Raw genomic sequence first — 26,947 nt, 5'->3', positions numbered from 1 at the left:
GGTAGAACACACTCAGCTAATACATATCAAGCAGAGTCCCTCCAGGCTAAGGTTAAGATTTTTCTTCATAACCAGGTGCCATTGACCATGCCTATACCCTTCCTAGTTAGATTAATCTCATCCATCATTGTTTTCCGTGGTCTGCACCTCCCACAGAAGTTCCAGGTCCTATATTCCAGGCTATGAGGCTCCAGAAAAGCCCTTGGTTCTGGCACGCCCCTAGAATAAGTAGTTGGGTTTATGTTATGCATTCACACATACACACTTAAACCATAGACGCTTGGTTTCCTAGACCAAGTTGACCTTGGTAAATCATTTCTAGTCCGAACTCTGCCCTCTCCACATCTACCTCTTATCTAAGAAAAAGGCCTTCACAGAGGGTGTGGTTCGGTCCCAAGGCAAAAAGTGGAAGAAGATGTCTCTGGAAGTAATTGATACATCCCCACTGGATGCCTTCAAGCAAATAGATGTATGTTAGTAGAGTACATTGAGTTAGTAGAGGACATTCTCATTCAAATACAAAAACTTGTACTAGATAGCATTCTGTGATTTTGTGACTATATGGAAAATTTTTATTCTGTAAAACTGGGGCCCTTTAAGATTAGTATAGTCCCTCCACTCAATAAAACTTTCTGCACTTCTCAGAAGGTTTCTTTCCCCAGTTAAAAGAAACTCTTGACAGAAAGTCTAACTATATGTCAATCACCCTTCAAAAAAAAAAAAAAGGTGTTGGTTATTACTTCTCAGCTTGGTGGCTCCAGGTTTACCACTTCATTCCTAACATGGTCTGCACCATCATAGGAACTCTGTTTCCTACCTGTATTGCCACCTGCCCAGTTCAGGTAGTTTGCTTACTCCATTGAAGAATTCTTGTCTTCTCTCCTACATGAATGTTTGCCCCACATGCTCTCATCTGTACTTTTTAGTTAGCATCCCACCCACCCACCAGGTATGACTTCACACAACATGACCCAACCTAACTGGCCCAGTTCTGCCCCAGCTGAAAGAGCTCCCAGAAAACACACAGTTAATTCTGACTGTACCTGCCTATCCACACCAAGGGACAAAGACTCAGGTGTTTAAAAAAAAGAAAGAACAAGAAGAATGTGCTCCATTTGATCTAAATAAGATAAGAGGAAATTCATAAAATACCAGGTCTGCCCTTAAGCCTATCAAATTAAGATGACTAAACCTTGGTGGGGATTACATGTCAAAGTCCCTGCCAATGAAAAATGAGACTCCAAATTGTGCAAATAAAAACTAGGACATCAGATTATTTAGTAGACTGAAGTCTACTGAATGACTAGATTACCTAATAGACTGTTGAGTCTGGACTTCTTATTCCTGGACTTAGTCTGGTGTGGTAGAGCTAAAGTTCTAATTAGATGATACAAATGCACATTCTGGCTCTGTTATTTACCACTTCTGTAAATGCAGGCATGTTATTTGACCTTTCTGATCCTAAATTATTCCATCTGTAAAAGAGAAACCATTCCTATGCTCTTATCTCACATAAAAATAAAACAAAAACACTGAGAAATAAACCCCAGATATGAGCAAGGAGTGAGTTTTGAGTAGGTCTTCCCTCATAGGGTTGATGTGAAAAACAGTGTTTGTATACTTCTTCAGGTTATATCAACATGAGCTGTTACCTCATGTTTGCTGTGATTTCATCAACATAAGGTACTCTCAGAGAGGAAAGTCCTTTTACCAAAGCAAAGTGGTTATCTGCTGTGCTATATCTGGTCTTAGACAGTTTCCTGAGTGTACCTTGGCAGCCAGAACCTGGGAATATGACCTTGAGTCTCACAGTTACGTTGAATAAATGTAAACAGCAAAAGAAGCTCCAACTATCTCATGGGAATATTTGCACATGACCCTAGACCATCCCTGGCATCATGCCTCCTTTTTCTGTATCTATATGATTTCTAGCCTGAACTGGGCGTGGTGCAGGTATCCATCACACATTCTGTCCTCCAGCTGCCAAAGACTGGGTCTCATGAGTAAATTCCTGCAATTAACCCAACAAGCCCTAATAAATCTACACTTCTACAACCAGGCTGGCATTCCTTCAGTATCTCAGTATTGTCTCTGAGGGTTTGAGTCCTTATAATTGGTATATCAGGGCAGAAGAGATCAGCCCCTTTACATTTGGCCTTACAATTGGGATAGCTAACAGGAGAGTCTTGCCCCACCCCCTACAAATATTGTGTCCTTACAGGGAAACACTGAGAAGTGACCTGCCCAGAGTTGTAGAGTCAGCATGCATCCAAGGCAAGACTTTACACCCAGGTCTTCCTGCCTCCAAGATCAGCTCTCTATCCATAACACATGGTAGGCCTAGTAGTAGAGCTGCATCTCCTCGTTATTATTATTATCATTATTATTACCAAACATCATGAATATGGAGAAAGGTTATCATATTAATATCAGTGGGATTTAATTGATGACTATTGAATTTTGCACTTCCAGAAAGGTTCTGGGTGAAGCCTGTCTCTGGCTATTGCCTGGACAAGAAAGAATGCCTGAATTCCTGGAACAGAGCTCATCTGGGTTCATGGGAAGGGAAGAAAGAGTGCAAATTCAACTCACCTGCCATACTGCTCACATTGATAAATCTTCCCTTTGATTTCCGGAGGAGGGGCAAAAAGGCCTTGGTCACCTCCACAGCTCCAAAGAAGTTGACATCCATGCATTGTCTGTAGATATTCATGGGAAGGAGCTCACCATCTCCTAGGGTGCCCAAGACACCAGCATTGTTGATAACAGCCCACAATCCTAGGACAGAAAAGGGAATTTGGGAAAATATGAAGCAGAATTCCTGACATGTCCAAGATAAAGGAAATGAATGCTAGATTCAAAACCAGAAGACCAAGGTTTGAAAATTATGTACTGAGTCATAGGATCCATAGAAAGGAATTCAGAGACCACATAGTCTAACCTCCTCATTTTACAGATTAAGAAATTTAGACCAAGAGAGACTGAGCTGGTTAACCTAAGGTCACACAGATAACTAAAAGCTACCATTTACATGGGACTTAAGATATGCAAAGCACTTTACATATTAACTTGATCTGAAGGTAATAAATGACCTGTGCTAAAAACTAGGGATACAAAAGAAAAAGCAAAAAAAAAAAAAAAACCCTTTCCCTCAAGGAGGTTACATTCTAATGAGGGAGACAGACTAATAAATGAATAGGTATATACAAGATAAATACAGAGTAGATAGAGGAATAGCAAGTAGACCTATATAACTAGATCCTACAGTGCTTGGAGGGGAGTAAAGTGATAAAAGATTGGAAAAATGGGAACAGGTCAAGTTGTAAAGAACTTTAAACGTTAAACATAGGAACCTTTATTTAGTCCTAGAAATAAATAAGGAGTCAGGGGATTTTACTGAGTATAAATTTGGCCACCGTGTGGTAGGTGGACTGAAGTGGGGAAAGGCTTAAGGGAGACAGCCCAATTAGAAAGTTATCACTAATGTCCAGGTGAAATGATGAGGGCCTGACCTGGAAAAGTGGCTGTGTGAAGACAAAAAAAAGCAAAAAAAAAAAAAATGCGCAAGAGAAATTGAAGAAAAAGAAATTACAAGATTTAAAAAGTGTTTTGGATTTGTAGAGTAAACAAATGAGAGAAGATGAAGATTATAGTAAGATCTCAAACCTGGGAAAGTAGGAGGATGGTAACACCCTGAACAAGCAATAGAAAATTTCAGAAGAGGGATAGGTTTGGATGGGGAGGAACACATTGAATTTGAGAAGCCTATGAGACATTCACTTTGAAGTTCCTAATAGGTAGCTGGTAACATGTGAATGGAGCTCACAATAAGGACTAGGCCTGGATAAACAAACCTTCTACTAAATACCAGTCAAAGTAATAGGGCTCATAAAAAAGGGGGAAAGGTGATAGCAGTGAGGATTGTGAGTATATTGAGGAGGTGTTCATTTCTGTTACTAACAGGATGGGGCCTCCTACATTGAAAGTTGATCTGAGGAAGAAAAAGAGGAAGGTCTTCACAGTGGCCCATGGATTTTGAATAGCACTCTCTCCTTCTTGGCTTAGACAGAATAGCCTGTGTGGCCTCATGCCAAAATTAGCTCAATTACGTGATAAGAGGTGGTTTATGGATACACTACCTGTATCCATGTTATATTATGCTATTTCATCTCATCTTATATAATGTCCTTTATTATATGTCCAAGTAATTTGTATGAAAAATTAGGGAATATTGGGATTTAATAAGCCACAGAGAGGACATGACTCTAGTTTCTCAAAAGTTATGTCAGCATTGTCAATAAAGAAAATGCCACACAACTGGAGACACAATGCAACAGCTTCTAAAAAAAGTGAAAAAGGAATTTTGGAAACTACAGGTTAACAAAGCTTGAAACTTCTCACAAAATCATGGAAGCAATTGTTAGTCAAATGGTTTACAAGATCTGTAAAAAGGAAATAGTGATCAATTGAGACAAACATGGGTTCACTAAGAACAAGCCAGGCTAAATTCATATCTTTACTTGACAAGCTTACAAAACTGATTTAGCAGAGGAATACCATAGAAAAGTCTTTTGATTCAGCAAGACAGTTACAAAAGTCTTCACAAAAGCTTTGTGGACAAGCTCAAGTACTGTGGACTGACTAAGAGTGATGGAAAGATCCACAGTTGGTTGAATGAGCATACCACAGTCCTCCCTCCATCCCCCAAAAGGGATGATTAATGGTTTGATGTTAATGGGGAGGGTGGTCTCTGTGTTTGTGCTTCATTCTCGAAGTGAACCATGGCATCAGGGAAATGATGACATGGCTTGCAGTTGACTTTGATTTGAGCGAGGGAAAGCTGTGTAGTGTTGTGTTAAAAGTACATTCTGATTCACATCTTATTTCATGTTGTTGTTTTTACCAATAACTTGAGTTAAGAAATGGATGACAGCTTCTCAGTCTTAGGAGATTTTTAGAGGAGTAAAATGAGAATAATAACTGATATGATGGATGATAGAAAAAAATATTAAAACAGGCTGAAACAATGGACATCAATGAGTAAGATGAAATTTGATTACAAAAAAATTAAGCTCTACACTTAGTTTCAAAAAAGTAAAATACAAAAGTGTATGGAGTGTGAGATCACATAGACTGAGACAATGTGGATGAGTTGCAACCTGTACCACTGGATGAAGTAACCTTACTGATGAGATCACAAATCCATGTGAAGGATCATGGGATCCTACATCTAAAGTAGGGAGGGTTCTCAGAGGCCAACTAAGCCAAACACTTCATTTTATTGATAAAAAAAAAAAAAAACAGAAGAGGTTGAGAGAAATGAAGTAATGTGCCCAAGATCACATAGGTAGTAAACATCAGTGACAAGATTTGAGCCCAGGTTTTCTGGGTTCAGAGATAGTGCTCTTTAAGCAGAATATGAATTTAATGAGCAAAGTGATAATCTTCTCTCGGTCAGACAGTATCAGAAACATTGATTTCAGTTCTAGGCAACACATATTAAGAGGGACATTTCCAAGTAGTATATTTTGTATTGCTTGCTGAAAGATTGATTAGTGTATTATCATCTTCTCTCTCCACCAAAGATCCTCCCCTGATGCTTCATTGTGACATGGAGGTGAACCTGAGTCCCCAAAGGCTATGACAATGGAGTACAAGTCCTGACAAGTCCTAGAAAGCTGGAAAGATTTCCAGGCCATGACAAAAGTGCTTATCACCAAAAGTTTGATCATAGTTGATTTTTTTTTTAGCCTATTTCAACTTAATTTTTTTTAGTCAAGTCAACTCATCTAAGTCACTGTGCAGAACACTTAAAGAGTTTAAATCAAGGGTCCAAGTTATTTCCCCCAATTTTATGTTCATTCCTTCAAAAAAAGAAATTGTGTTGTATCTCTCTTTTTATCTCCATTGGTGACTAGTATAGTAGGCATTTAATAATTTTTTTATTTTGATAGAAACTGGACTGCACCCAGCAGAGAATCACCAGGAGAGTAGAGGGTCTGGAAATTATGTTACATAAGGAATACTTGAAAGAATCAGGAGTGTTTATTCTGTTTAGAGAAGACCTAGAGGAGACCTTAAAGCTATTTTAAAATAGTTGATGATAGATATAAAAATATTCCAACAGGCTGAAACAATGAGCATCAATGAGCAAGATGAAATTTGATAACAAATAATACTAAGTTCTACACTTAGTTTCAAAAAATAAAATGAAAAAGCTTAGAATTAGAAATGTATAGTTAAAAGCATTTTGATTTGGAAAAAGTGAGAGGTTTTGACTGTAAGCTCAAAATGAGTAATATGAATGAACTGTATATTATCTACTAAAACGAGAATGTGATATTTTCAATAATGTCAGTATAGTGTACAGAACGAGAAGAATACCATCAATCCTGAGTGGAGAATTTACATGGAGGAGATCACATAGATTGAGACAGTTTGGATGAGTTATAAGGGGTGACTGTAATGTAAAAGGATTAGACTTCTCTGTGTCACTCAAGAGGGCAGATCTATGACCAATGGGTGGAAGTTATACCTACTGGGGAAGGAGAAAGATTCCTACTCAATATAAGGGGAGAATATGGGGTGAGACATGATTTCATTGCTATAGGGGTGTCCCAATAGAGAAATTCCCTCTACTAATGCATCTCAATCCCCACTCTGTATTTCATGATTTGAGAGAGTAGCCTGTAGCATTGAGAGGTGAACTAACTTGCTCAGGGTCACAGAGTAGGTGACAGGTCAGTTCTCTATACCTATACCATACTGCCTGTCAAGGAAAGAATATAAGCCTAACATTTACATTTGTCTGACAATAGAATGTGCTGCCGTGGTGAGCACCCCTTCACAAGGAGGTACTAAAGCAGAGACCTAATGACCACTTAACAGAAATACTGTGGAGGGAATTAGTGCATTAGGTAGAAGATTGAACTGGGTGACCTCTGTTTTTTCTTCCAACGATTCTAATTGACAATAATAATCCTAATGATTCTGTAACTAATTGTATATTTTCTTCCTGTTATCAAGAAAAGGGGCAGCCCTGTCCAAACCGCAAAGTGGTAAACCACTCAAGTGATAAAAGTTATTAAACTGATGACTCAGTTTCCCTCCAGATTGCTTCCCATTTATGGTCTATCAAATACTTATGTCATTTATGATCAGAAGGAGGACACTCCACTTCCCTAGAACAAAAGTAGGGTCCCAATACCTGTGTGTTGCACCTTTTCTGCAATTCGAGCTTGAACTTCTTTGATCTGGGCTGGGTCGGTAACATCCATTTGGAAAACTGAGGTTCTCTTGGAGCAACTCTTTCTCAGTGCCTCTGCTCCAGATCCTTTCTCATTCAGAACACCAACAAATACAGTGAATCCCAACTCATCCAGATGCTTTGACAGGGCGTGGCCAATCCCAGTATCTCCACCTGAAAGCAACCAAGCAATTCAACAGGTGAGGGCCACAACCAAAACAAGCTCAAGAGAGAGTCTATACTGTACAGCAGTAGCCCTTGGGGAAGAAGAGAGTATCCTAACAAACTCTGGAGGATGATGATTCAGCATTGGATTGAATTATTATTGTGGTTATTATGGTTCAAACAGATGATCTCTCAGGGTGCCTTCTAGTTCTAAATTCTGTGATCTTATTGTCTCCTTTCTCCCTTCTCCCTTTGATAGGGGAGGGGACAGTGTGCAATCTATCAAATACCGTGTGATTGTACTATAAAGAAAAGTGTGATTGTACTATTAAAAATTTCATCACGGATTAGAACACTTATGGTTGGCTCAAGAGAATCTGGGATTGGAGCATAGATGAATGAATTATATCCAGAGCACCTGGCTGACCAATCCTAAATTCACAAGGGAGTTTCCTGAAAGAGGTCATTTTCATTTGGGGATCATTAGTGGAAAAGTTCATGGCTAAACAAGTGATAGGAACACACAAGGCCAAATGGACAATTGTGAATATATAAAATTTAAAAGCTTTTTGGACAAATATGATTTAGTAAAAATTAAAGGAAAAGAAAATTGAGGGTGAAAAATCTTTGCAATAGGTTTCTCTGATAAAGATCTCAGTTCCAAGATACATAAAGAATTGATTCAAATTTATAAGACAAAAAGCCATTCTCCAGTAGGTATAAATGATTAAAAGATATGAACAGGCAGTTTTCAGAGGAAGAAATCCAACCTATCAACAATCATATTGAAAAAAGGTCTAAACTAGTAGGAATTATAGAAATGCAAAAATTAGAGCAAGTGTGATGTTCTACCTCCCACCTCTCAGCCTGGCAAAGATGAAAACAGAAAATGACAGATACTGGAGGAACTGTGGAAAAAACAGGTACAGTAAAACACTGTTTGTGGAGTGATAATTGGTTCAGGTATTCTAGAAAGCAATTTGGAAAGATGCCCAGAAAGTTACCAAACTGTACATTCTAGGACCCAGCTATACCCCTACTACACCTCTATCAGTCTGACTACTCCTTCCCATTCTCCTGTGCTGAATCTTCATTCAGGTAATGTCAACTAATCCTGGATATCTCCCAAGGCTCCTTCCTTGGCCCTCTTCTCTTCTCCCTCTGTACTATTTTGCTTGGGGATCTCATCAGCTCCCATAGATCCAATTATCATTACTATACTGATGATTCTCAGATTTATTTATCAAACACTAACTACTCTCCTAAACTTCATTCTCATATTTCCATTGCATTTTGGACATCTTGAATTAGATGTCCTACAGACATCTTAAACTCAACATGTCCAAAGTAGAACTCATTATCTTTCCCCCAAAGTCCTCCTTTCTCAAATTTCCTGTTACTGTCAAAGGAACTATCCTCCCGGTCACCCAGACTCACAACCTAAATGTTGTCTTAAACTCCCTACTCTCTCTCATCCCCCATATCTAATTAGTTTCCAGGTCCTGTGCATTCTACGTGTTTATTCACTGAGCTACTTCTCCTAATTTCTGAAGCAACTGACTTCACATCTTTTGTATACTTCCTCTTCTCTCCTCTGAGATTGCCACCACCGAGCACAGGCCATAGTCACCTCATACCTGGACTATAGGCAATAGCCTGTTGGTTGATCTGCCTGTTTCAAGTCTCTCCCCCACTCCAATCCGTTCTCCACTCAGTCATCAAAGTGATCTTCTTAAAGCATAAGTCTGATCACATCACCTCCCTACTCAAAAAACTCCAGTGATTCCCTGTTATCTCCAATATCAATTATAAAACCATCTGTTTAACCTTTAAAGCCATTCATAACCTGTCCCTCCTACCAGTCCAGTTTTCTTACACCTATGTACTTTGCAATGCAGTGTCGCTAACCATCTAACAGTTCCTTGCACAGAACCTCTTCAAACTCCAGACATTTCCACTGTGACCATAATAATCATACCTATATATTAATCTTTATATTAAAAATATAAAGTAAGAAAGCCTTGTGAAGGGCTAATTGAGACATTATAGAAAGAACAAAGTTAGGACAAAGTAGAAAGAACAAAGTAGTTAGTTACCTGCAAAATGTAATCTTGTATGAATCAGTTTCTAGAGGACTTTGTTGTACCATATATGAATGAAGAGACCTATAAATAACTGTAGTTTGTATCTTGGGGTCTCAGATCATACCGTAGACTGTAGACCCCATCCTTTGTTTCTCTTAATAAAGGTCAGGGGTTTTTGCCCAAAAAGGCTTCCCAGCTTTTTTACACTAAGAAGAAATTCTCCTATTTGGGAATGGCTAAAGAAATTGTGGGACATGCATATGATGGTATATTATTGTGCCATAAGAAAGGAGGACATAGAAAATTTTGAGGAAATTGGAAAGAACCTATGAACTTTTGTAGACTGGAGTAGAACTAGGAGAACAATTTAGATAATGATAATATTACAGAGAAAAACAACTTTGAAAGACTTTAGAACTCTGATCAACCCAATGATAACCCAGGAGTCCAAAAGAACAAAACTGAAACGCACATTTGTCCTCTAACAGCAAGAGGTGATGAACTTAAAATTCAGAAAGAGAGACATACATTTTCAGACATGGCCGATGTGGTACATATTATGTTGGTATATTTTGAGGCTTCTGCTTTTCAGGTTTGTCTAGGGGAGAGGAAGTGGGAGGGATAGGTTAATTTTGAAACTCATTACTTGGAAAATAAAAATAATAAGCTACTATTTTTTTTAAAAGGAGGAGGATTGCTATCTGGTAAGATAGCATCAATAGTCATGGCTTAGCTCATACATAAGCTTATTGAGTTTGAGATTCACCTTGTCTGAACTGGATAAGTTGATTTAGATGCACTTCTAATAACTTTTACCTTTTATATATTATTTATGTTAAATATATTTATGTATTATTTATGTTAAATATTATATTAAATCTACTTCTGAATTGATTTTCTCTTTCCTGTATTGGCAGATGAGAGTAAGGGAAAAGCAGGTATGACAGCTGATGCCTGAGTACTCAGGAAGGTGGCAGTGGCCAAAGAGGAAAACAGGTCATTAAAGATTGGTTTAAAAAGACCTCTGAACCTAGGGATCTTAGTTGCTCCAGGACTAAGAATTTCAGAAGGCTCAGGGACCTCAAGCTTAGGGATAGAGGCATGGTTGAAAGGGTACTAAATGTGTTGAGAAGCAGGATCATAGTCATAGGCACAAGGAGGTTTACTAAACTAAATAGCTTGGGAAGGACATTCAGAATAGGAAAAGGAAATTAGACTGGGGACACAGTATTGATCCAATCAAGCATAGGTTCTCTCTGTTTCTGTGTTGTCCAACTGGGCATGGTAGAAGAAATATCTAATAGAATCAGTCAGGGCTAGGTTATTCTTTCCTTTAAAAGGCATTGAAACTCTAATTGAAATTTGGTGGGCTCAGAGGACTAAGGCTCTCTCTGGTTGTTTGTGTGACTTCCTGGTCACCTGAAAGGGTAGAGAGAAAATATGAGAAATTCAGGAAGGTCCTGAAACTTGACCAGTGAACTACCATAGGCAACACAGAAGTAGAGAACCCACATTCAGTTTAATCAACACCATGTCCACAGTCAAATATCCTCTCTTCACTCTGAATACCCTTCTCTTGTTATGATTAGGCAAGTCTCCTTTTTTTATTAATTGTTAGATTGAGTATCAGGGTGTAATCTGAGTTGTACCAGTCTGTAATCTGAGATACCAGCCTGAAGTTATTGTCCCTGGTCTGTCATATGGGCTATCCTCAGGTCAGTTCCTTCCAGGCTTAACGTGGGTGATAGGGAGAGGGTGTCCATGAGAGGAAATAAAGACCTGATTCAGACTAGGACGTCAATGGGAAGTCCAATGGCAATGGGAACAATGACCAAGATTCTGAGTCATCCCTGAAGGTGGGGTGGGTCTCTCAACTGGTATGGAAAAGACTTCCATAGCAACTCCAGTTACACTTTCCTCACTCCTTTTCTGTAACCATCTCCTTTCCACCTCAGTAGGTTTGATTGAGGATTAAGTCTTATTTTGTTTACTGGGCGTCACTTTACTTCTTCTAATAGCATTTCTAGGCACTCAGCACTTTTCACCCTCACGGATTCTTAAAGTGAAGCCAAAATTCGGAAGCCACTTGATCCTGTTGACTCAATTCCAGAATGCCCACAGAACAAAGAAGCTTAGAGGATCAAGCTCCACCCATCCAGACTAGAAGACTTTTCAACACCACCTGGAGTGACCTAATTAGGGAGCTCAGGCTTCACCTTAAAAACTGGCCTTGAAGTGGAAATCAAGAGGGATTAAACTGAACTTGAACTTCGGATCCGCCTTCAATAGAAGTTCATGGTATGAAAGGGAAAAGGGGAATACACATTAATTAAATGTCTATTATGTGCCAGGCCCTAGGCTAAGTACTACAAACATGACTCCATTTGAGTCTTACAATAATTGTAAGAGAGGATCCCTATTTTACAGCTGAGGAAACACAGGCAGCCCAGGTTAAGTGATTTGCCCAGGGTCACAAGGTTAGTAAGTCTCTGAGGCCAGATTTAACTTGGGTCTTTCTGAATTGAGATCCAGGGTGATAGGCAAAAGTATAAAATAAATTAATATTTGTAAAATGCTTTAAAATCCTTAAAATCCCTGTAAATGTTGCTGTTCTAATAAAAAGGAGTAGATAGTGTTGGATGTGGCAGAGCCTGAGTTCAAATCCTGCTTCAGACCCCATCTAGTTGTGTGATTCTGGACAAATTGCTTAATCTCAGTCTTAGTTTCCTTATTGATAATGTGGGCATGATAGTAGCACCTAACTCACAGGGTTGTCCAGAGGATCCAATGAGAAAACATATGTAAAACACTTTGAAAACCTTAAAAGTGCCATATAAGTACTAGCTATTCTTAATAAAGACACTTGAGTCCAAATCCATTCTCTAAAAACAAAAAGACTTTACCATGATTCATCAACAACTCAGCAAATTGAGCCTGAGCATGGGATCAGTAGATTTCCAAGAAAAAATAGAAACCATTTGGATTCGTTCAGAAAAGGGGATGGTCAGTGCCCTCCCTTCCCTCTCCAACCCCCTAACCTACCTATACAGGAAGAAAGACTCCTTAATAGCCTTAGTGCCAAGCAGTATCTGGGTAGATAGCACACTCTGGGTGACAAAAGGAAGCCATTTATCCCTGCCCTTGTAGCCTTCTTTATCCTCTCCTCCAGCAGGCAGCAGTCTCAGGAAGTACATTCACATTCAATTATAAGAGACAGCTAGGTGGTACAGTGGATAGAGTGTCAACCCTAGAATCAGAAAGACCTGAGTTCAAATCCAGCCTCAGACACTTGACACCTACTAGCTGTGTGACCCCTGTGTGACACTTAACCCTGATTGCCTCCAAAAAGAAAATAGATTCAGTTACAAGTTTTTGCTCATGATAGTCATGTCCCTTTTTGACTTATTCAAATCCTGATCATCTTTTAGAGTCCAGAAGTTTTCCCTCCCCCCTGAAGCCTTCTTTTATTGTTCTAACATACTCTGACTTCTCCCACATCTAGTTATTATTGTACTTCAGTTGTGTACAATTCTTTATGACCCCATTTGGGGTTTTCTTGGCAGAGATACTGGAATGGTTTGCCATTTCCTTCTCCAACTTATTTTACAGATGAGGAAACTGAGGCAAACAGGGTGAAGTAACTTGATCAGGGTCACATAGCTAGGAAGTATCTGAGGCCAGATTTGAACTCAGGAAAGTGTGTCTGGCTCCAAGCCCTGCATTCTATCCACTGCACCATCTAGCTGCCCAAATATATAAGTTGGAACCTCCTTAACTACAAAATCACATAACTTCTTGGATTCAATATAAAGGTTTATATTTGGCCCAAATGCCCATCTGCTGCATTATCAACAGATCAGGTAGGGGTCATAAATCAAGTAACAAATCATTTCATTAGAAAAGAATAGCAAAGTAAATCCAAATCATAGAATAATTCTCAAGTCTTCTTAAATGAATGCGATATCCCACAGATTCCTCTGCTGGAACTCTAGGAAACAACATGAGATAAGGAAGTGTGTTATATGATGACCATAATGCTTCCTAGAACTCAGTCACATGGCTCCATAATCCAGAAATCAGTTGTATCTACCTGCTTCTATGGTTTTTTCTTTCTCTGCTTTTTTCTTGGCATCTTGGGATTGGTCTGGGAGTTTGTCTGCTACCTCTCGACAGCCTCCTCAGCTATGGTCCACTGATACTCTTCCCTCTCTGTTCTACACCCACTGCCATCATTTATGGCTCCTCCATTGAACTGCTGACATGGTTATCTTCACAACATCTCTGCATACATCTCCTGTACAGACCCTCATCACCCTTCCAGGTGGTCCCTCTGCCTTAAGTCTTCCCGTTCCACTCCATGCTCCACCCAGTTATCAAAGTGAGGCACAGGTCTGACTATGTTACTCCCTAACTCAAGGTACTCCAATGGCTCTTTATAATCTCCAGGATTAAATAAAAAATCCTCTGTTTGTTTGTTTTTTTGGTCATTCTCTCCTACCTCTCTAGTCTTCTTACATGTTACTCCAATCATGTACTTTGCAATCCAGTGACACTGACCTTCTTGTTGTTACCAGCACAAGAAACTCTAACTTCAGACTCTGTACATATTCATTGACTGTCCTCCATGCCTACCTATGAGACCCAACCCTATGAACATCAGTTGAAGGAACAGAAGATAAGATGCTTTGGGATGACATGATAGCTGTCTTTAAGTATATGAAGGATTGGATAATTGCAGAGGGATCATGTGATCTGTTTGGCTCTGGAGTAAAACTTGGAGCAATGGGTTAAAACTACAGAGAATCAAATTTAGGATCTATGTAAAAGGAACTTCCTGACATTCATGCTACCCGAAAAAAAGGAAAGGGATTCCTCACAAGATAACGTGTTTTGTATCAATGAAGATCTTCCATAAAATCTGTACAACTTATAGAGGGCTTCCCTATTCAAGGACAGAGTTCATGGCATCACAGATTCAGAGCTGGAAGGGACCCTTAGTGGTCACAACATTTAACCAACCTCCTTATTTTACAATTGTTAAAACTGAGACAGAGAAAGGATTACTGGCAACCTGAAGTCACACAGTTAAAGTAGGGTCAAAGCCCAGGTCCTCATGCTCCAAATTCAATATTCTTTCCACTGAATCATGCTCAAGCTTGATGACCTTTGAAGTTCCTTCCAACTCCAAGTCACTGTGACCTTTTTTCTGACACATTTTTGTATTTGTCTTTAACACCTAAACACCCTGGCATCTGGAAGGTGACTTTTCTCATGTGCCCTTCCTATATAAGCATTGTCTTTTGGCATAACCCACAGGAGTTCTGGGAAAGCATGATAACTGACTCATTCCTGAAGCTGACACTATCTACGCTTTGATGACTGTAGATACAAAGTCTTGATTATTTTTATTGTCTTATGAATCACCCACAAACTCTCCAGTCTCACCTGAACTGCTTCGTAAACCTTAAAGTATGATATGAGTGTAAGTTATTGTTATTGTTGTTATTATCATATAACAGCTTACATCCTCTGTCCCATGCTTCAGACCTAGTAAGAACCAGGACTGCCTGACCAAGTTGGTGCAAACAGTAACTTAGGCCGGACTACTTCCCCATTTCTAGAGCAATTGCCTACTTTTGGAAAGTGCCCTCCCATCACTGCTTCTAATGAGCTCTTTGACCCTCAGCAAATTATTTAACTCCTTTGCAAATTGACTTTCTGCAGTTGTTAAAAGGGACATAATACCTTTCCAACATAAAAAAAAAAAAATGTTATTGAGCACTCACAATTTACCACGAAGTTGTTGATTTAGGTGCTGAGTTTGAAAATAAAAACTGCGCTTCCTGTAAATGTAAGGCATAGTCATTGAGCATAATACTGCTTTAGTAGTGTCCTTCTGAGCAGGAGATTTTTCTATGATTCCATTCATCCAAGTCTGGTCATTTCACAATCACACAGATTTAGGAGGCGTGGAGTATTTGCTTCCTCTGGAATATTTACCCCAACTCCGATACTTCCTCTTTGCTACTTGCCAAAGATGTAGCTAAGGAAAGGTATCTGGAGCTTTCCCCGAGGACACCAAGATGAGAGGGAGACCCTTTCTCCGCTATCATATTTATTCTGGGTATACTCACCTATGTATGTACTTGTCTTCCCCCTTGAATGTAAGCTCCTACAGAACCTTGTATCCTCAGAGCCTAGCACAGTGCCTGACATACAAAAGGCATCTAATAAATGTTTTTTTTTTTTCATGGATTCATTGGTCCAGAGACTGCCAAGTGTACTTTTCACCTGAATTTGAGGCGAAATGGGAGCAGGTCCTGCAAGAGGGCATAGAATGAGGTTCATTGACCTTTGGGAGGCAAAAGGTCATCCTTTCTTCTAAGTAAGTGCACCAAAGTTTGGAAATGTCCTCTGTGCTATTGTCTCCCTGCCCATAGTATCCTTTGTACCCCCTGCCTTCACCATCCCCAGCCACTAAAACCCCAGGTGAAAAAACTCCTAGCTCTGCTTCTGCTACTGTGACTACTATTATTAAAATGACTATTGCTATTATTATTATTATTATTATTATCTTTCTAAAACTATTGACAAAATTTTTCTCTGCCAGTTTTCTTTCTGTAACCTCTTTTCACTAAGACAGCATGTATAAACATTGATTCGTTCTATTATCGTTTATCTTCACTGAGTCACTCAGTACCAGAGGCTTAATCATCCGAGGACCTTTAGTCTGCTTTCCTGGCTGCTATTGAGTGAACCTCCAAAATCTTCCCTGAACATATTGATTTTCCATTTCTCTGAGCTTCCACCCAGTCTGGCATCTCCCCTAGTTCACTGGCCCATTGCTCTGTTGTGGGAAAATCAGGAGCCCCATTATTCTTACTTCTGTGGCCTGCTCTGTAGCCAAACTCTGCCCAGTCCAACCCTGGACTAGCTGAGGCCATGGAGGAGAGTATTCCTTCAAATCACCTTATAACTTGAAACCACATAATTCTAAGTACTAATTCTATGTAAAGCTGGGACAGGGATATGGAGTCCAAGATTTGGAAAACATTTCATTTTTAAAGAAATAAAATACTGTAATGACTGACTAGTGTGATGGGAGAAATATGGGTTTCCAATTGCAAAATTCATCAAGTTATTTCTGCTTCCTGGATCTTACTTGTTTCATCTGCAAGAGAGAGGTGAGCAGGATGAACCATAGGGTCATCTATTTAGAGCTGAAAGGGATTTTTAGAGGCTAGCTGACCTCTAGTATATTCCCCTCATTTTACAGAATAAATGGAAGGTGTAAAGTGGGCAAATGCCCAAGATCACATAATTAGTAAGCGACAGAACATAGGCTCTCTGACCATAAATCTATATTACATTATACTACGATTCCCTATCAAACCTCTAAAGTTCCTTCCAGCCCTAAAATTCTATCTCTAGTGTCTAGGTCACTCCTTCTGGGACTATCCAGGGACAGAACAGACCTCAATCCCCCTGGAAGAGTTTCACTTCAAGAATTAACATTTTCAGTAGCTTAAATATTCTAATCATAGGTTGATTGACTTAAAATAACCTTCTGTTCTCCTGGTAGCTGCTGTTACCTGCAATCAATGATCAAGTTTGATCTTACAACCTAGTAACCTGTCAAGTACATCCTGGAACCAAAGACAAAAGAGAATTTATCCCCCTTCAACTCTAGAATTCCCTCCCTCTCTCATCTTTACTTTCCTACTCCACCTTAGGCAAGCATGTTCTGTTGTCTGGTATGGTGACCCCAACCATGCTTTACCATACAATCTAGCCACCTTTTCATCAATGGCCCTGTACCTTCCACTCTCTATTCTCTTCCTTTCCAGTTCTGGAACCATAATCAAATCATTATGCCATCACTACCAGAAAGGTTATGTCCATCACCTTTCCTATGGCTCTGTTCACCATCCCTATAGCTTCCCAAACCCAAATCCCTTCCTTGGCCACAGCTCTCCTACATGTGTTGCCTTCCCTTAATAGCAGGGGCTGTCTTCACTTTTGTATTTTAAGCCCCAACACTCTGCATATAAGAGCTTAATAAATATTTAGGTGTTTTTAAAAATTCATTTATCTTCAGGATACTGGGAACTTGATAGGAGAATGCCCTCAGTATCTACAATCCTTCTCTCCCCTGTTACAGCAGAACTCTAGCCTTCATGCTCTGAGTCAAAGTATATTGACCTGTGGCTTTTCCTACCCTGATGGACCAGGCTCCAAGGGAGCCACATGATACAATAGAAAGGGTGAGAGCTGTGGAGTCAAAATACTCGAGTTCAAATCTTGCCTCTAATGTTTAGTATTTGTATGATCTTGGATATAGTTATGTCATAATAGAAGGACCAGAATTTAGGAATACCATAAATACCTTAAGGCAATTAAATAATTTTTTTTATTTCTATCTACAAGGCAAAGGAAATAGAGATAATAAGATGAAAATGTTCTTTCAAAGCAAAATTATAATTTGTGCCTCAGTTGCCATACCTGGTCCTTCCAGTGTTAACTTCCCCAGGCCTTAGTTTCCTGTAAAAGGTAGGGATAGGAATGGATGGTTTCAGATGCTCCTTAATCCAATTTGATCTCATCTTTATAATGATAATAACTTATATAGTGCTTTACAAATTACAAAGTGCTTTACGTACATACTCATTTGAACTTCACATCAATCTTGTGAACTAGTATCTTGGGTTATTATTTATATTTTATAGAGGAAAAAATATGAGCTCCACAAGAGCAGGAACTATTTTATTTTTGCATTAGTGTCCCTACGATAGAATTTGGCATATGATAGGTACTTAAGAAAGTATTTGTTAGGGGCGGCCAGGTGGCTCAGCGAGTAAGAGCACCGGCTCCAGCGTCGGGATGACCTGGATCAAATCCGGGCTCAGATACTCAGCACCACACCCAGAAATAGCTGGCCGTGTAACCTTGAGCGAGTTACTTAACCCCTATTGCTTTAAAAAAAAAAAAAAAAGAAAGTATTTGTTACATATCCTTTATGGCATGTTACAATAATTCCATGATTTCATCAATATAGATATTCCTCCAGTAATGCAAACTGCAGTCCATCTTGTGTAATCATTGTCTATGTCGTTCCATAAAGTTGGTATGGAGGTCTTTTGAATGTCCTAGAGGATTTCACTATATGGACACCACTGAAGCCCATCTGATTGACTGTCCATCAATTATTCCTGGTTCTCATTCCAGGACCCCATCTTTCCCTTCCCACCCACCCCTTACCCATCAATCTCCATATGACAATAATCTTTATACCATGTAATTTATATAATTCCTCATTTGTAATCTATTACAGTCTGTTCATACCCATCATATGCCTCTTTGAGGCAGTAGACAGAACACTGGGTCTGGTATCAGGAAGATTTTATTTCAAATCTAGATTCAAATATTTACTAGCTGTGTGACCCTGGGGAAGTCATTTAACCTCTAGAGGTCTGCCTCAGTTTCTTCAACTGTAATATGGAGATAAAAATAGTACCTATCTCATAGAGTTGTTGTGTAGATCCAAGCCATGTGTAGTAGTAGACAAGCTCTATCCATCCACCTTCATTTTTGAACAGTAGACATTTTTGATCCACTTGGTTTTCCTTTATGAATAGTTTAGCCACTCTCTTTTGAGTGATTATTTACTCAAAAGGGAGGATCTCTGAAATGTTTTGGGGCTTGATACAATCAACACAGACATATAAAAACACATACAGCGCTGTCATGCAAATCATAAGATCATAGGTTTCAGAGCTGGAAAGGACCTGAGAGATGCCTTACATGCCATTTGGCCAATCCCACCATTTTACAGAGGAAGCAGAGAGGTTGGTGATTTGCCCAAGATCACACAACAGTAAGTAGCAAAGGTGAAATTCAGGTCCTTTGATTCCAGTCCAGGATTGGCATACTTCCTGAGTTCTGTAGCATCCATGGATCCTATCCACCATTAGGTCAAGCATGATGACTCTTCATCTTTGTTTCATGGGGATTACCCAAGGTCAGACAGCTCAGAAATAGGATTCTAATTCAGGTCTTCATGACTCCAAATCTAGGATTCCACCCAATTCACCACCTTGCTTCCTCTTGTGGAACGGTTAGGTAGGACACAGTATTTGGTTGTGTCCCATCCTCTTGCTTTTGTATCCCTAAGACAGCATAATAAAGGGACTGGCCAAGGAGGAGCCAGTCTTGGAAGCATGCACAACTATTCCCAGTCTGGTTCCAGTCCAACCAACCATATGTAAATATGGTGGAGGGGTGGAGGGAAGGAATCACTTTTGGACATGTATGGCTAAGGTACTTCTACTGTCTTTTAAAAAGACTTTGAAAAAACTGGCCATGTAACCTTGGTCAAGTCACTTAACCCCAATTGCTTTAAAAAAAAAAAAAGGACTTTGAAGGACCAAGCTGTATCAATTGATACAATACATTTTTTTATCCATAAGACAAGTAAATAGTGATAGAAGGATGAACATTTTGATTTCAGAGCAAAATTATAATATCTTGTGTCAATTGACATGCCTTGTCCTTGTTGTGAACTTCCTTGGGCCTCAGTTTCCTTGTCTGTAATAGGGGAAACTGGTTTCAGAAAGCTACTTCCAGTTCTATATCTATGATATATGGGCACCATCATCCTACCAGTTCCCCAGGAGCTCTCTCTCTCTCTCTCTCTCTCTCTCTCTCTCTCTCTCTCTCTCTCTGTGTGTGTGTGTGTGTGTGTGTGTGTGTCTGTCTGTCTCTGTCTCTCTCTCTCTGTCTCTCTCTCTCTGTCTCTCTCTTTTTCCCTCTCTCCCTCTCCCCCCCAACCCTGTCTCTCTCTCTCCCCTCCCCATATCTAATCTGTTGCCAAGGCCTGTCATTTTTACTTTCGTAACTCTCTCATATATGCTCTTTTCTCTCCTCTAACACTGCCCCTACACTGGTGCAGGCCCTCATCACTTCAGACAAGGCCTACTGCAATAGACTGCTGATTAGTCTAACTGCCACAAGTCCCTCCCCACCCCAGGCCATCCTACACTCAGCTGTCAAAGTAATCATCCTAAAGTAAAGGCTGAACATTTTTCTACTTTTCTACTAAATAAACTCCAAATAGAAAATCTTGTTTGTTGTTCAAAGCCCTTGGTCCTACACTACCTTTCAAGGCTTCTTACACCTTCTGTCCTTCCATATACCCAGTGACACTGGTTTACTTGCTGTTTCACTCCATCTCGAGATTCCAGGCATTTTTACTGACTGTCCCCCATGCTTGGAATGCTCTCCCTCTTCATCTCTGTCTCCTGGCTTCCCTGCCTTCCTTGGCATATGCTAGGTACTGTACAGTGTTATTGCCCAGCTACAATCCCACTATCTAGAGGAAGCCTTTCTTGATCCCTCTTAAATCTAGTGCCTTCCCTCTGTTGGTTATCTCCAATTTGTCTCGTATATAGCTTGTTGGTCCATAGTCATTTGCACGTTGTTTTCCCCATTAGACTGTGAACTCCTTGAGAGTAGGGACTGTCTTTTTCCTTTCTTTTTATCCCCAGCACTTAACACAATGCCATAGTAAGCATTTAATAAATGTCTACTGGTTGACTAATTGGCAGCAGAGCCAGAAGAATTAATGACTTGGGAGTTGCCAAGTAGGAACCAATTAGATGTGGATACAAAAGGTATGAGCTACTCTTCTCATTCTCTTTTCTGGGAACTTCAAGTAGGCAGAACTGTTTGGGGATGTTAGATGGAGGTAAGAGCAGCTCCCCTATATCCTAACTAGCCATAACATGTCCATAAGCACATAGAACCTCTGTTTCTTCTGTGTGTGTTTTCTTGATTTTATGTATTTAGAAATAGGAGTAGCCAAGTGACTGTCAGTTTGAGAGATCCAGAAACCCCGTCATAGTTCTCACTGATGCCAAGAACTGAAATGGCATCAGTTGCAGAGTCCACAGGGATCAAGAAATAGCATAGCATTACCCTCAAGGTGGACATATACAGGAAGCAACCATGTGATCTTGAAAAACCTAGAGGTTCCATGAAGAGTCCTACTGGCAATTGGTAGCAGTAGCAATGGAACAGCGATACTTGAGAGTGGCAGAAGCATAAAAAGAAAGTACCCTGAAGATGGGGACAACTTCTAGGATCATGACCCCTGATGAAAGAGTAGGAGGACCTTCATGAAGACTCCAGTGGGGAGACACCCCTTTAACTACATGTTAACTGCTTCACATGTGCCTCACGACCATTGTATTTCAAGTCTGAGTTACTCTCAGGACACCATGGGTGTTGAAGGGGAGAGTGTCCCTCAAATCTGTTAGTTTTGTGCTGTTGTTCTTGCTTTATATTCTCGATAAATCCCCTTTCTAAAAGACAATGGAGTTCAATTGGCTGATTGATAATGGAGAACATACAGGCAGGGGCTCATGATAGCCCCTTAGGGTTACCTGGAAAAAAAAAACAGCAACAATACTGAAAGGAATAACAGTCAGCCATGCTCTATGAAGGAACTAGCCTGCCAATGTGAGTGGGAGTTGGGAAAGTAGCCGCAGATGGAGTGTTCACTAGCACTGGTAACTTATGAATCTCCCTACATACTCCCTGCCTTTCAGGCTGCTTCCTAGAAGCAAGTTGGGAATGCTCAATAACTGCCGAGAACTTGGCTTACAGCATAGAAGAAAATCCCAACTGGCAGAAGACTTTGTTTCAACCTTATATAGTCCATTTATACTCTGTAACATATGGTATTGATCTCAATGACTTCAAAAACTGGGGGGAGACAATCTCTTCCAGTCCCAAACTTTCAATGACCAGCTAAAAATAATAGCTCACCTATAGAGAGAGCTTTGAGACTTGTGAAGTACTTTGCACACGTTATCTCATTTGATTCTCCAAATAACCCTGTATAGTGTTATCGTAATTTTACAAGTGAGAGGTTAGATCAGGGGCGGGGAACCTGCGACCTCGAGGCCACATGTGGTACTCTAGGTCCTCAAGTACAGCCCTTTAACTGTCCTTCACAAAACAAATCCCCTTAAAAAAAGGATGTGTTCTTTAAAACTTGGATTCAGTTAAAAGGCCATACCCAAGGACCTAGAAGGCCACATATGACCTCGAGGACACAGAAGTTTGGATTCAGTCAAAGGGCTACACTTGAAGACCTAGAGGGTCACATGTGGCCTCGAGGCTGCAGATTCCCCACCCTGTCAGATAACTTAGCCAAAGTGCCTGGGAGAGAGCCTGAAGTGAGATGCTGTGATAGTAATGGCATTTAAAGATTCCCCTGTATTGGCTTGGTTTTCAAATTGATTGTGTTAAAACCCAGAGCTTGTTAATCCCACCTGTGGGATGGACTTGTTGACATGAAAAGAGAGTGCTGAATTGGCAGGAGCTGGTGATGTAGATTTGGAGAGACACAGGAGAGAGGCAGAAGAACTTTTTGGAAGCAGCACTTGTGGAGGCAGAGAGAGACTGAGAGGATTGCTGAGGGCCACTTTGAATTGCCCTGGACTTTTGAGACCTGCCCCCGGAGCTGCCAAGGACTGAGGAGACGTGGCTGTTTTGCTGGTACTTTGTCTGTTTTGATGTTGTTTTGCCAAATTTGTCCACTGGTGAAAGACAGTCCTGTTGTTGCAGAAGTTCTAGAACCTGGCTGTTGGTTAAGATCTCCTGAGACTGTTCTGCAGACAGAGAGTGAATACTGTCCACTGGTGAAGGACAGTGCTGTTGTTGCAGGGGTCTGGGAACCTTTCTGTTGGTTCAAAAGCCCTGAAGAAGGATTTTCTTGTTGTATGTTTACAGAAATCCTGGGAGAGGGTTTTGCTAATGTTTTCAGGGGTCCTAGGACTGTTCTGCAGACAGAAAATGAATTAATGAAGAGACTGGCAATGTATCTTGTGGCCTTGCTAAGCTTTGTCTCCCCAGGAACAAAGATTGCTGAGAACTTGCCTCTTGTCAAGATGAAGAAAAAGATCTCCATTTGGGTATTAAGTGCTGTGCTTAAACTTGTTGTAACTCTGGGGTGGATTCAATTGTGATCCAGGGGTGGGGAACTTTTGACCTTTTTGTGTTCTATGATTGAACAAATGAATGTACTTTACTTATGATTGGAAACTAATCTCCATTTGAGAAGAGGGGCTTTGTGATGGACTAAATGAAGGTACAGTCTAGGGGTGGAGTAGTATTTACAACAGGGACTTTGTAATTGAATGAATGTAAGGTCTTGGGGTGGGGTAGTACTTGGAGATTATTGAATCACACTTAGTAAATGCTGTATTTTGAATGATGTCATATTTTGATCTTCTCTGTTCTTAATTTGTCACTGAATAAAATGGAGAGCACCTTTGCTGGTATTTTGAACCTCGGGAAGTTGCCTTTGCTCGGCATTACATTACAGATGCAGACCCAGATCTTTCTGATTCCATGTCTGGCACTCTCCATTATGCCATGATGCCCCTAAGGCAACTCTGCCTCCCCCTTCACTTCCTCTTTCACAAAGCTTTCTCCTGCCTCCTCTTTTCCCCTCCTCATTCATTTCTTCATCCTCTTTCTTTTAGCCTCTTATCTCCCCACTTCTTCTCTAGAAAGGTGCCCTGTATCCCTCCTGTACCACCCTTTCATCACACTTATAGTCAGCCTTCCCAATGATACTTCCAAGCAAGGTGCCTATTAAGAGTTCAGTTTTCAGCTTTCTGAGGAATTCTGCCAGCAGGCTCCTTATATTTTACCTTCCACCCTCCTTTTGTCTCCTCAGGAGAAATTTACAAGCCCAGACCTAAGAAGACTTTGTCTGGTTCCAAAGGAACAGAGGCTGTAGTGAATAAGTCTTTCTTATAAAGGGGAAAGTATAGAAAGGTGCTGAAGGCTGAAGACACTTGATGCAATGGACAGAACACTGAATTTAGATTAAGAGGACCTGTGTTCAAATTCTGACTCTTAGCCCCTATCTTGCTTGGGTAAGTCAATTCCCTTCTCTGGGCACCAGCACCCTCTTCTGTAAATAGTAAAATAAGATGGAGCAGAGTCAGTGATTCTAAAATTACCTTTCAGATCTAAATTGATGCTCTTGTGAATCTGACTGACTATGAAATCACAAAAAGTATGTCTTCCACATAGACAGCCTTTGCACTAGCCACCATCTTTCCCCTGCCCACGCCTTATAGAAACTTTATAGAATTTCTCTCTTCCTTTAAGAAATAACCCAGGCACCACCTTCTACATTAAACTTTTTCCTGTAGCCCCTAATTCTAGTGGTCTCCATGCCAAACTACCTTATATTTTATTACTCTCTCTCCCTCTCTCTCTGTATGTATATATATATGTGTGTGTGTGTGTGTGTGTGTGTATGTGTGTGTATGTATAATGCATATTATACATATATATGATTATTAACTTTATATTTTTATATATAATTATTCTTTTCCCCCATTAACTTTCAGGTAGAGACTATTTCATTATTTGTACTTGTCTTTCTAGTGTCTAACATGGTATCTGGTACATATAAGGTGCTTAATAAATACTTATTGGTTAATTGATATTTATTCATTCAACAACCATTTATTAAATCACTACTCTGCTGGTCTTGGTAGATGTGAATCATCTGATGTCCAAATTCCTCAAGTAAATTTCAAATCAGTAGAGAGGTTAAAATCTTCCTACAGGCTCCTCATTCAATGTCTATTCCTACATCCTGCTACATACTTGCCCTACCTTTGAATGAAGGTTTAGAGTGTCCTACGACTTGCCTGTTTAGGGTGAGCAATAGAAATTAACTAGTTGAGGTCTTAGGAAACTAAGAAGAATCAGTCAGAGAGGTAGGAGGAGAGTCAGAAACAGCATCATAGAAATCAAGGAAGTAGACCTTATCTGGGTAGGGCAAGAAAGACAATGTCAATGGCTATAGTGATCAAGGAGGGTTAGGACTGAGAAAAGGCTATCAGAGTTTTCTGTTAAAATCACTTTTTGAAAAACAGTTTCAGCAGAATGGTGGAACCAAAAGCTAAATGCAAAGGTTTGGGAAGGATATAGGTGATATGAAAGTGGAAACAACAAATACCAATTGCTCTTTCTAGGATTATAGGATATTTGACAGGAAGGCAATTGAATGTATGAGAATGGCTGAATGTATGAGAAGGTCAAGTAAAAAGTTTTTTGTTTGTCTTAAGAACTGGTGTAACTGGGACATATTTTTAGGCAGCAGGGAAGGGACTGATAAATAGGAGAAATCCATGATGGGGAAAAGGGAATGATTAATAGAATAAGCTCCTGAAAGTAACAAGAGTTAAGCAAATAAACAGGTTCACCTTAACTTAGGAAAAGAATCAACTCTTCCCCTGATACTGGACTAAGCTTTCAATCTAGAAAATTCCATGCCCTACGTTCTAATTAACTGGATGAGTAAATATGAAAGTGGCTTTTAAGATATGATCAAAGCAAAAAATTAACATTTTTATGCCTAAAGAAAAATAGAGCATTGGCTACAGGTGAGCAGAAGAACTAGGATACTATGGAGTTTCTACAATTCTGAAGGTGAAGGAATTGCATTGGAATATAGCTGTTGCAGCTGCTAGCACAGTAGAAAGAACAGAAAGGAGAAGAATTTTCACCCATGGAGATTCTGTTAGCCCCTTCTAAACTATCCACCCAAGATCTACCTTAGTGACAGTGCTGAGTGAAGAGTTGAGATGAGGAAGCTCCCTAAAAATGGCCTCAGTTTTCTCAGTAAAGCAAGGTCATCTGCTGATAGGCAAGGAGGGAGATACTAAGAGGCTGGAGGAGAGAGGAGGAGGTTTGGAACTGCTCCTGAAGATACAGAATCAGTCAGGGAAGAATTAGAGGATTGTGATGCAGCAAAGTGTACTCAATTAAGATTTAAATGAATCCATCTTGGATTTCACAAACACAAACACACACACACACCCACCTCTCTCACTTCCCACAAGAAAAAGGCCAAATATCATTATGTGTTTGCAGGGCCAAGTTAAACAGAATCCAGGTGGGACCCTGCCATGATGCAATCCAACACTCAGTCTTACCTGGGGGAATGAGGAGATGCCAAAGTGAGGCTCCAACTCTGGCTGAGCTCTCATCAGTGAAATTATGAGACTATAAATAATTGTACCAGAATAAGTGGAAATTTTAACTAACTGTTCCTCATTAAGAGGAAGGTTATTAATTGAGGTAAATATCAACATGTCTAATTTTTCCTCACATAAATAAGGAACACATGTCTGCACATGCATTCACTAGGGCTGGCCACCTGTTCTAGAGACCCTAGAAGGGAGAAAATGATATGCAATGTCTTGAATATATATATATATATACACATATGTATATATATATATACACATATGTATAAAATTTCCAATGATGGACCTTATACAAATAGAGAAAATAACATTTCATCTTATTTATCTGTCATAGGAATATTTATGTTGGATAAATATATGTAAAATTCCCC

The 26,947-nt window shown here is 39.9% G+C and overlaps 1 protein-coding gene across 1 annotated transcript in view; it reads right to left on the bottom strand.

Moving 5' to 3' along the window:
• Nucleotides 1-26,947, bottom strand: part of HSD17B2 (hydroxysteroid 17-beta dehydrogenase 2) — a 78,571-nt gene that overhangs the window by 41,720 nt on the left and 9,904 nt on the right. Inside the window, exons 2-3 of the mRNA XM_069072299.1 lie at nt 7,208-7,420; nt 2,593-2,778 (exon numbers count right to left, since the gene is read on the bottom strand). Of these exons, the coding sequence (XP_068928400.1) occupies nt 2,593-2,778; nt 7,208-7,420 (399 nt within the window). The remainder of the gene's footprint in view (nt 1-2,592; nt 2,779-7,207; nt 7,421-26,947) is intronic.

The sequence above is a fragment of the Petaurus breviceps genome, unplaced genomic scaffold (assembly GCF_028583685.1).
Source record: "Petaurus breviceps papuanus isolate PSGF00001 unplaced genomic scaffold, PetGlider_PUasm1.0 90845, whole genome shotgun sequence".
In the NCBI taxonomy this organism is placed as follows: domain Eukaryota; kingdom Metazoa; phylum Chordata; class Mammalia; order Diprotodontia; family Petauridae; genus Petaurus; species Petaurus breviceps.
This window is presented reverse-complemented; position numbering and strand designations above follow the sequence as displayed.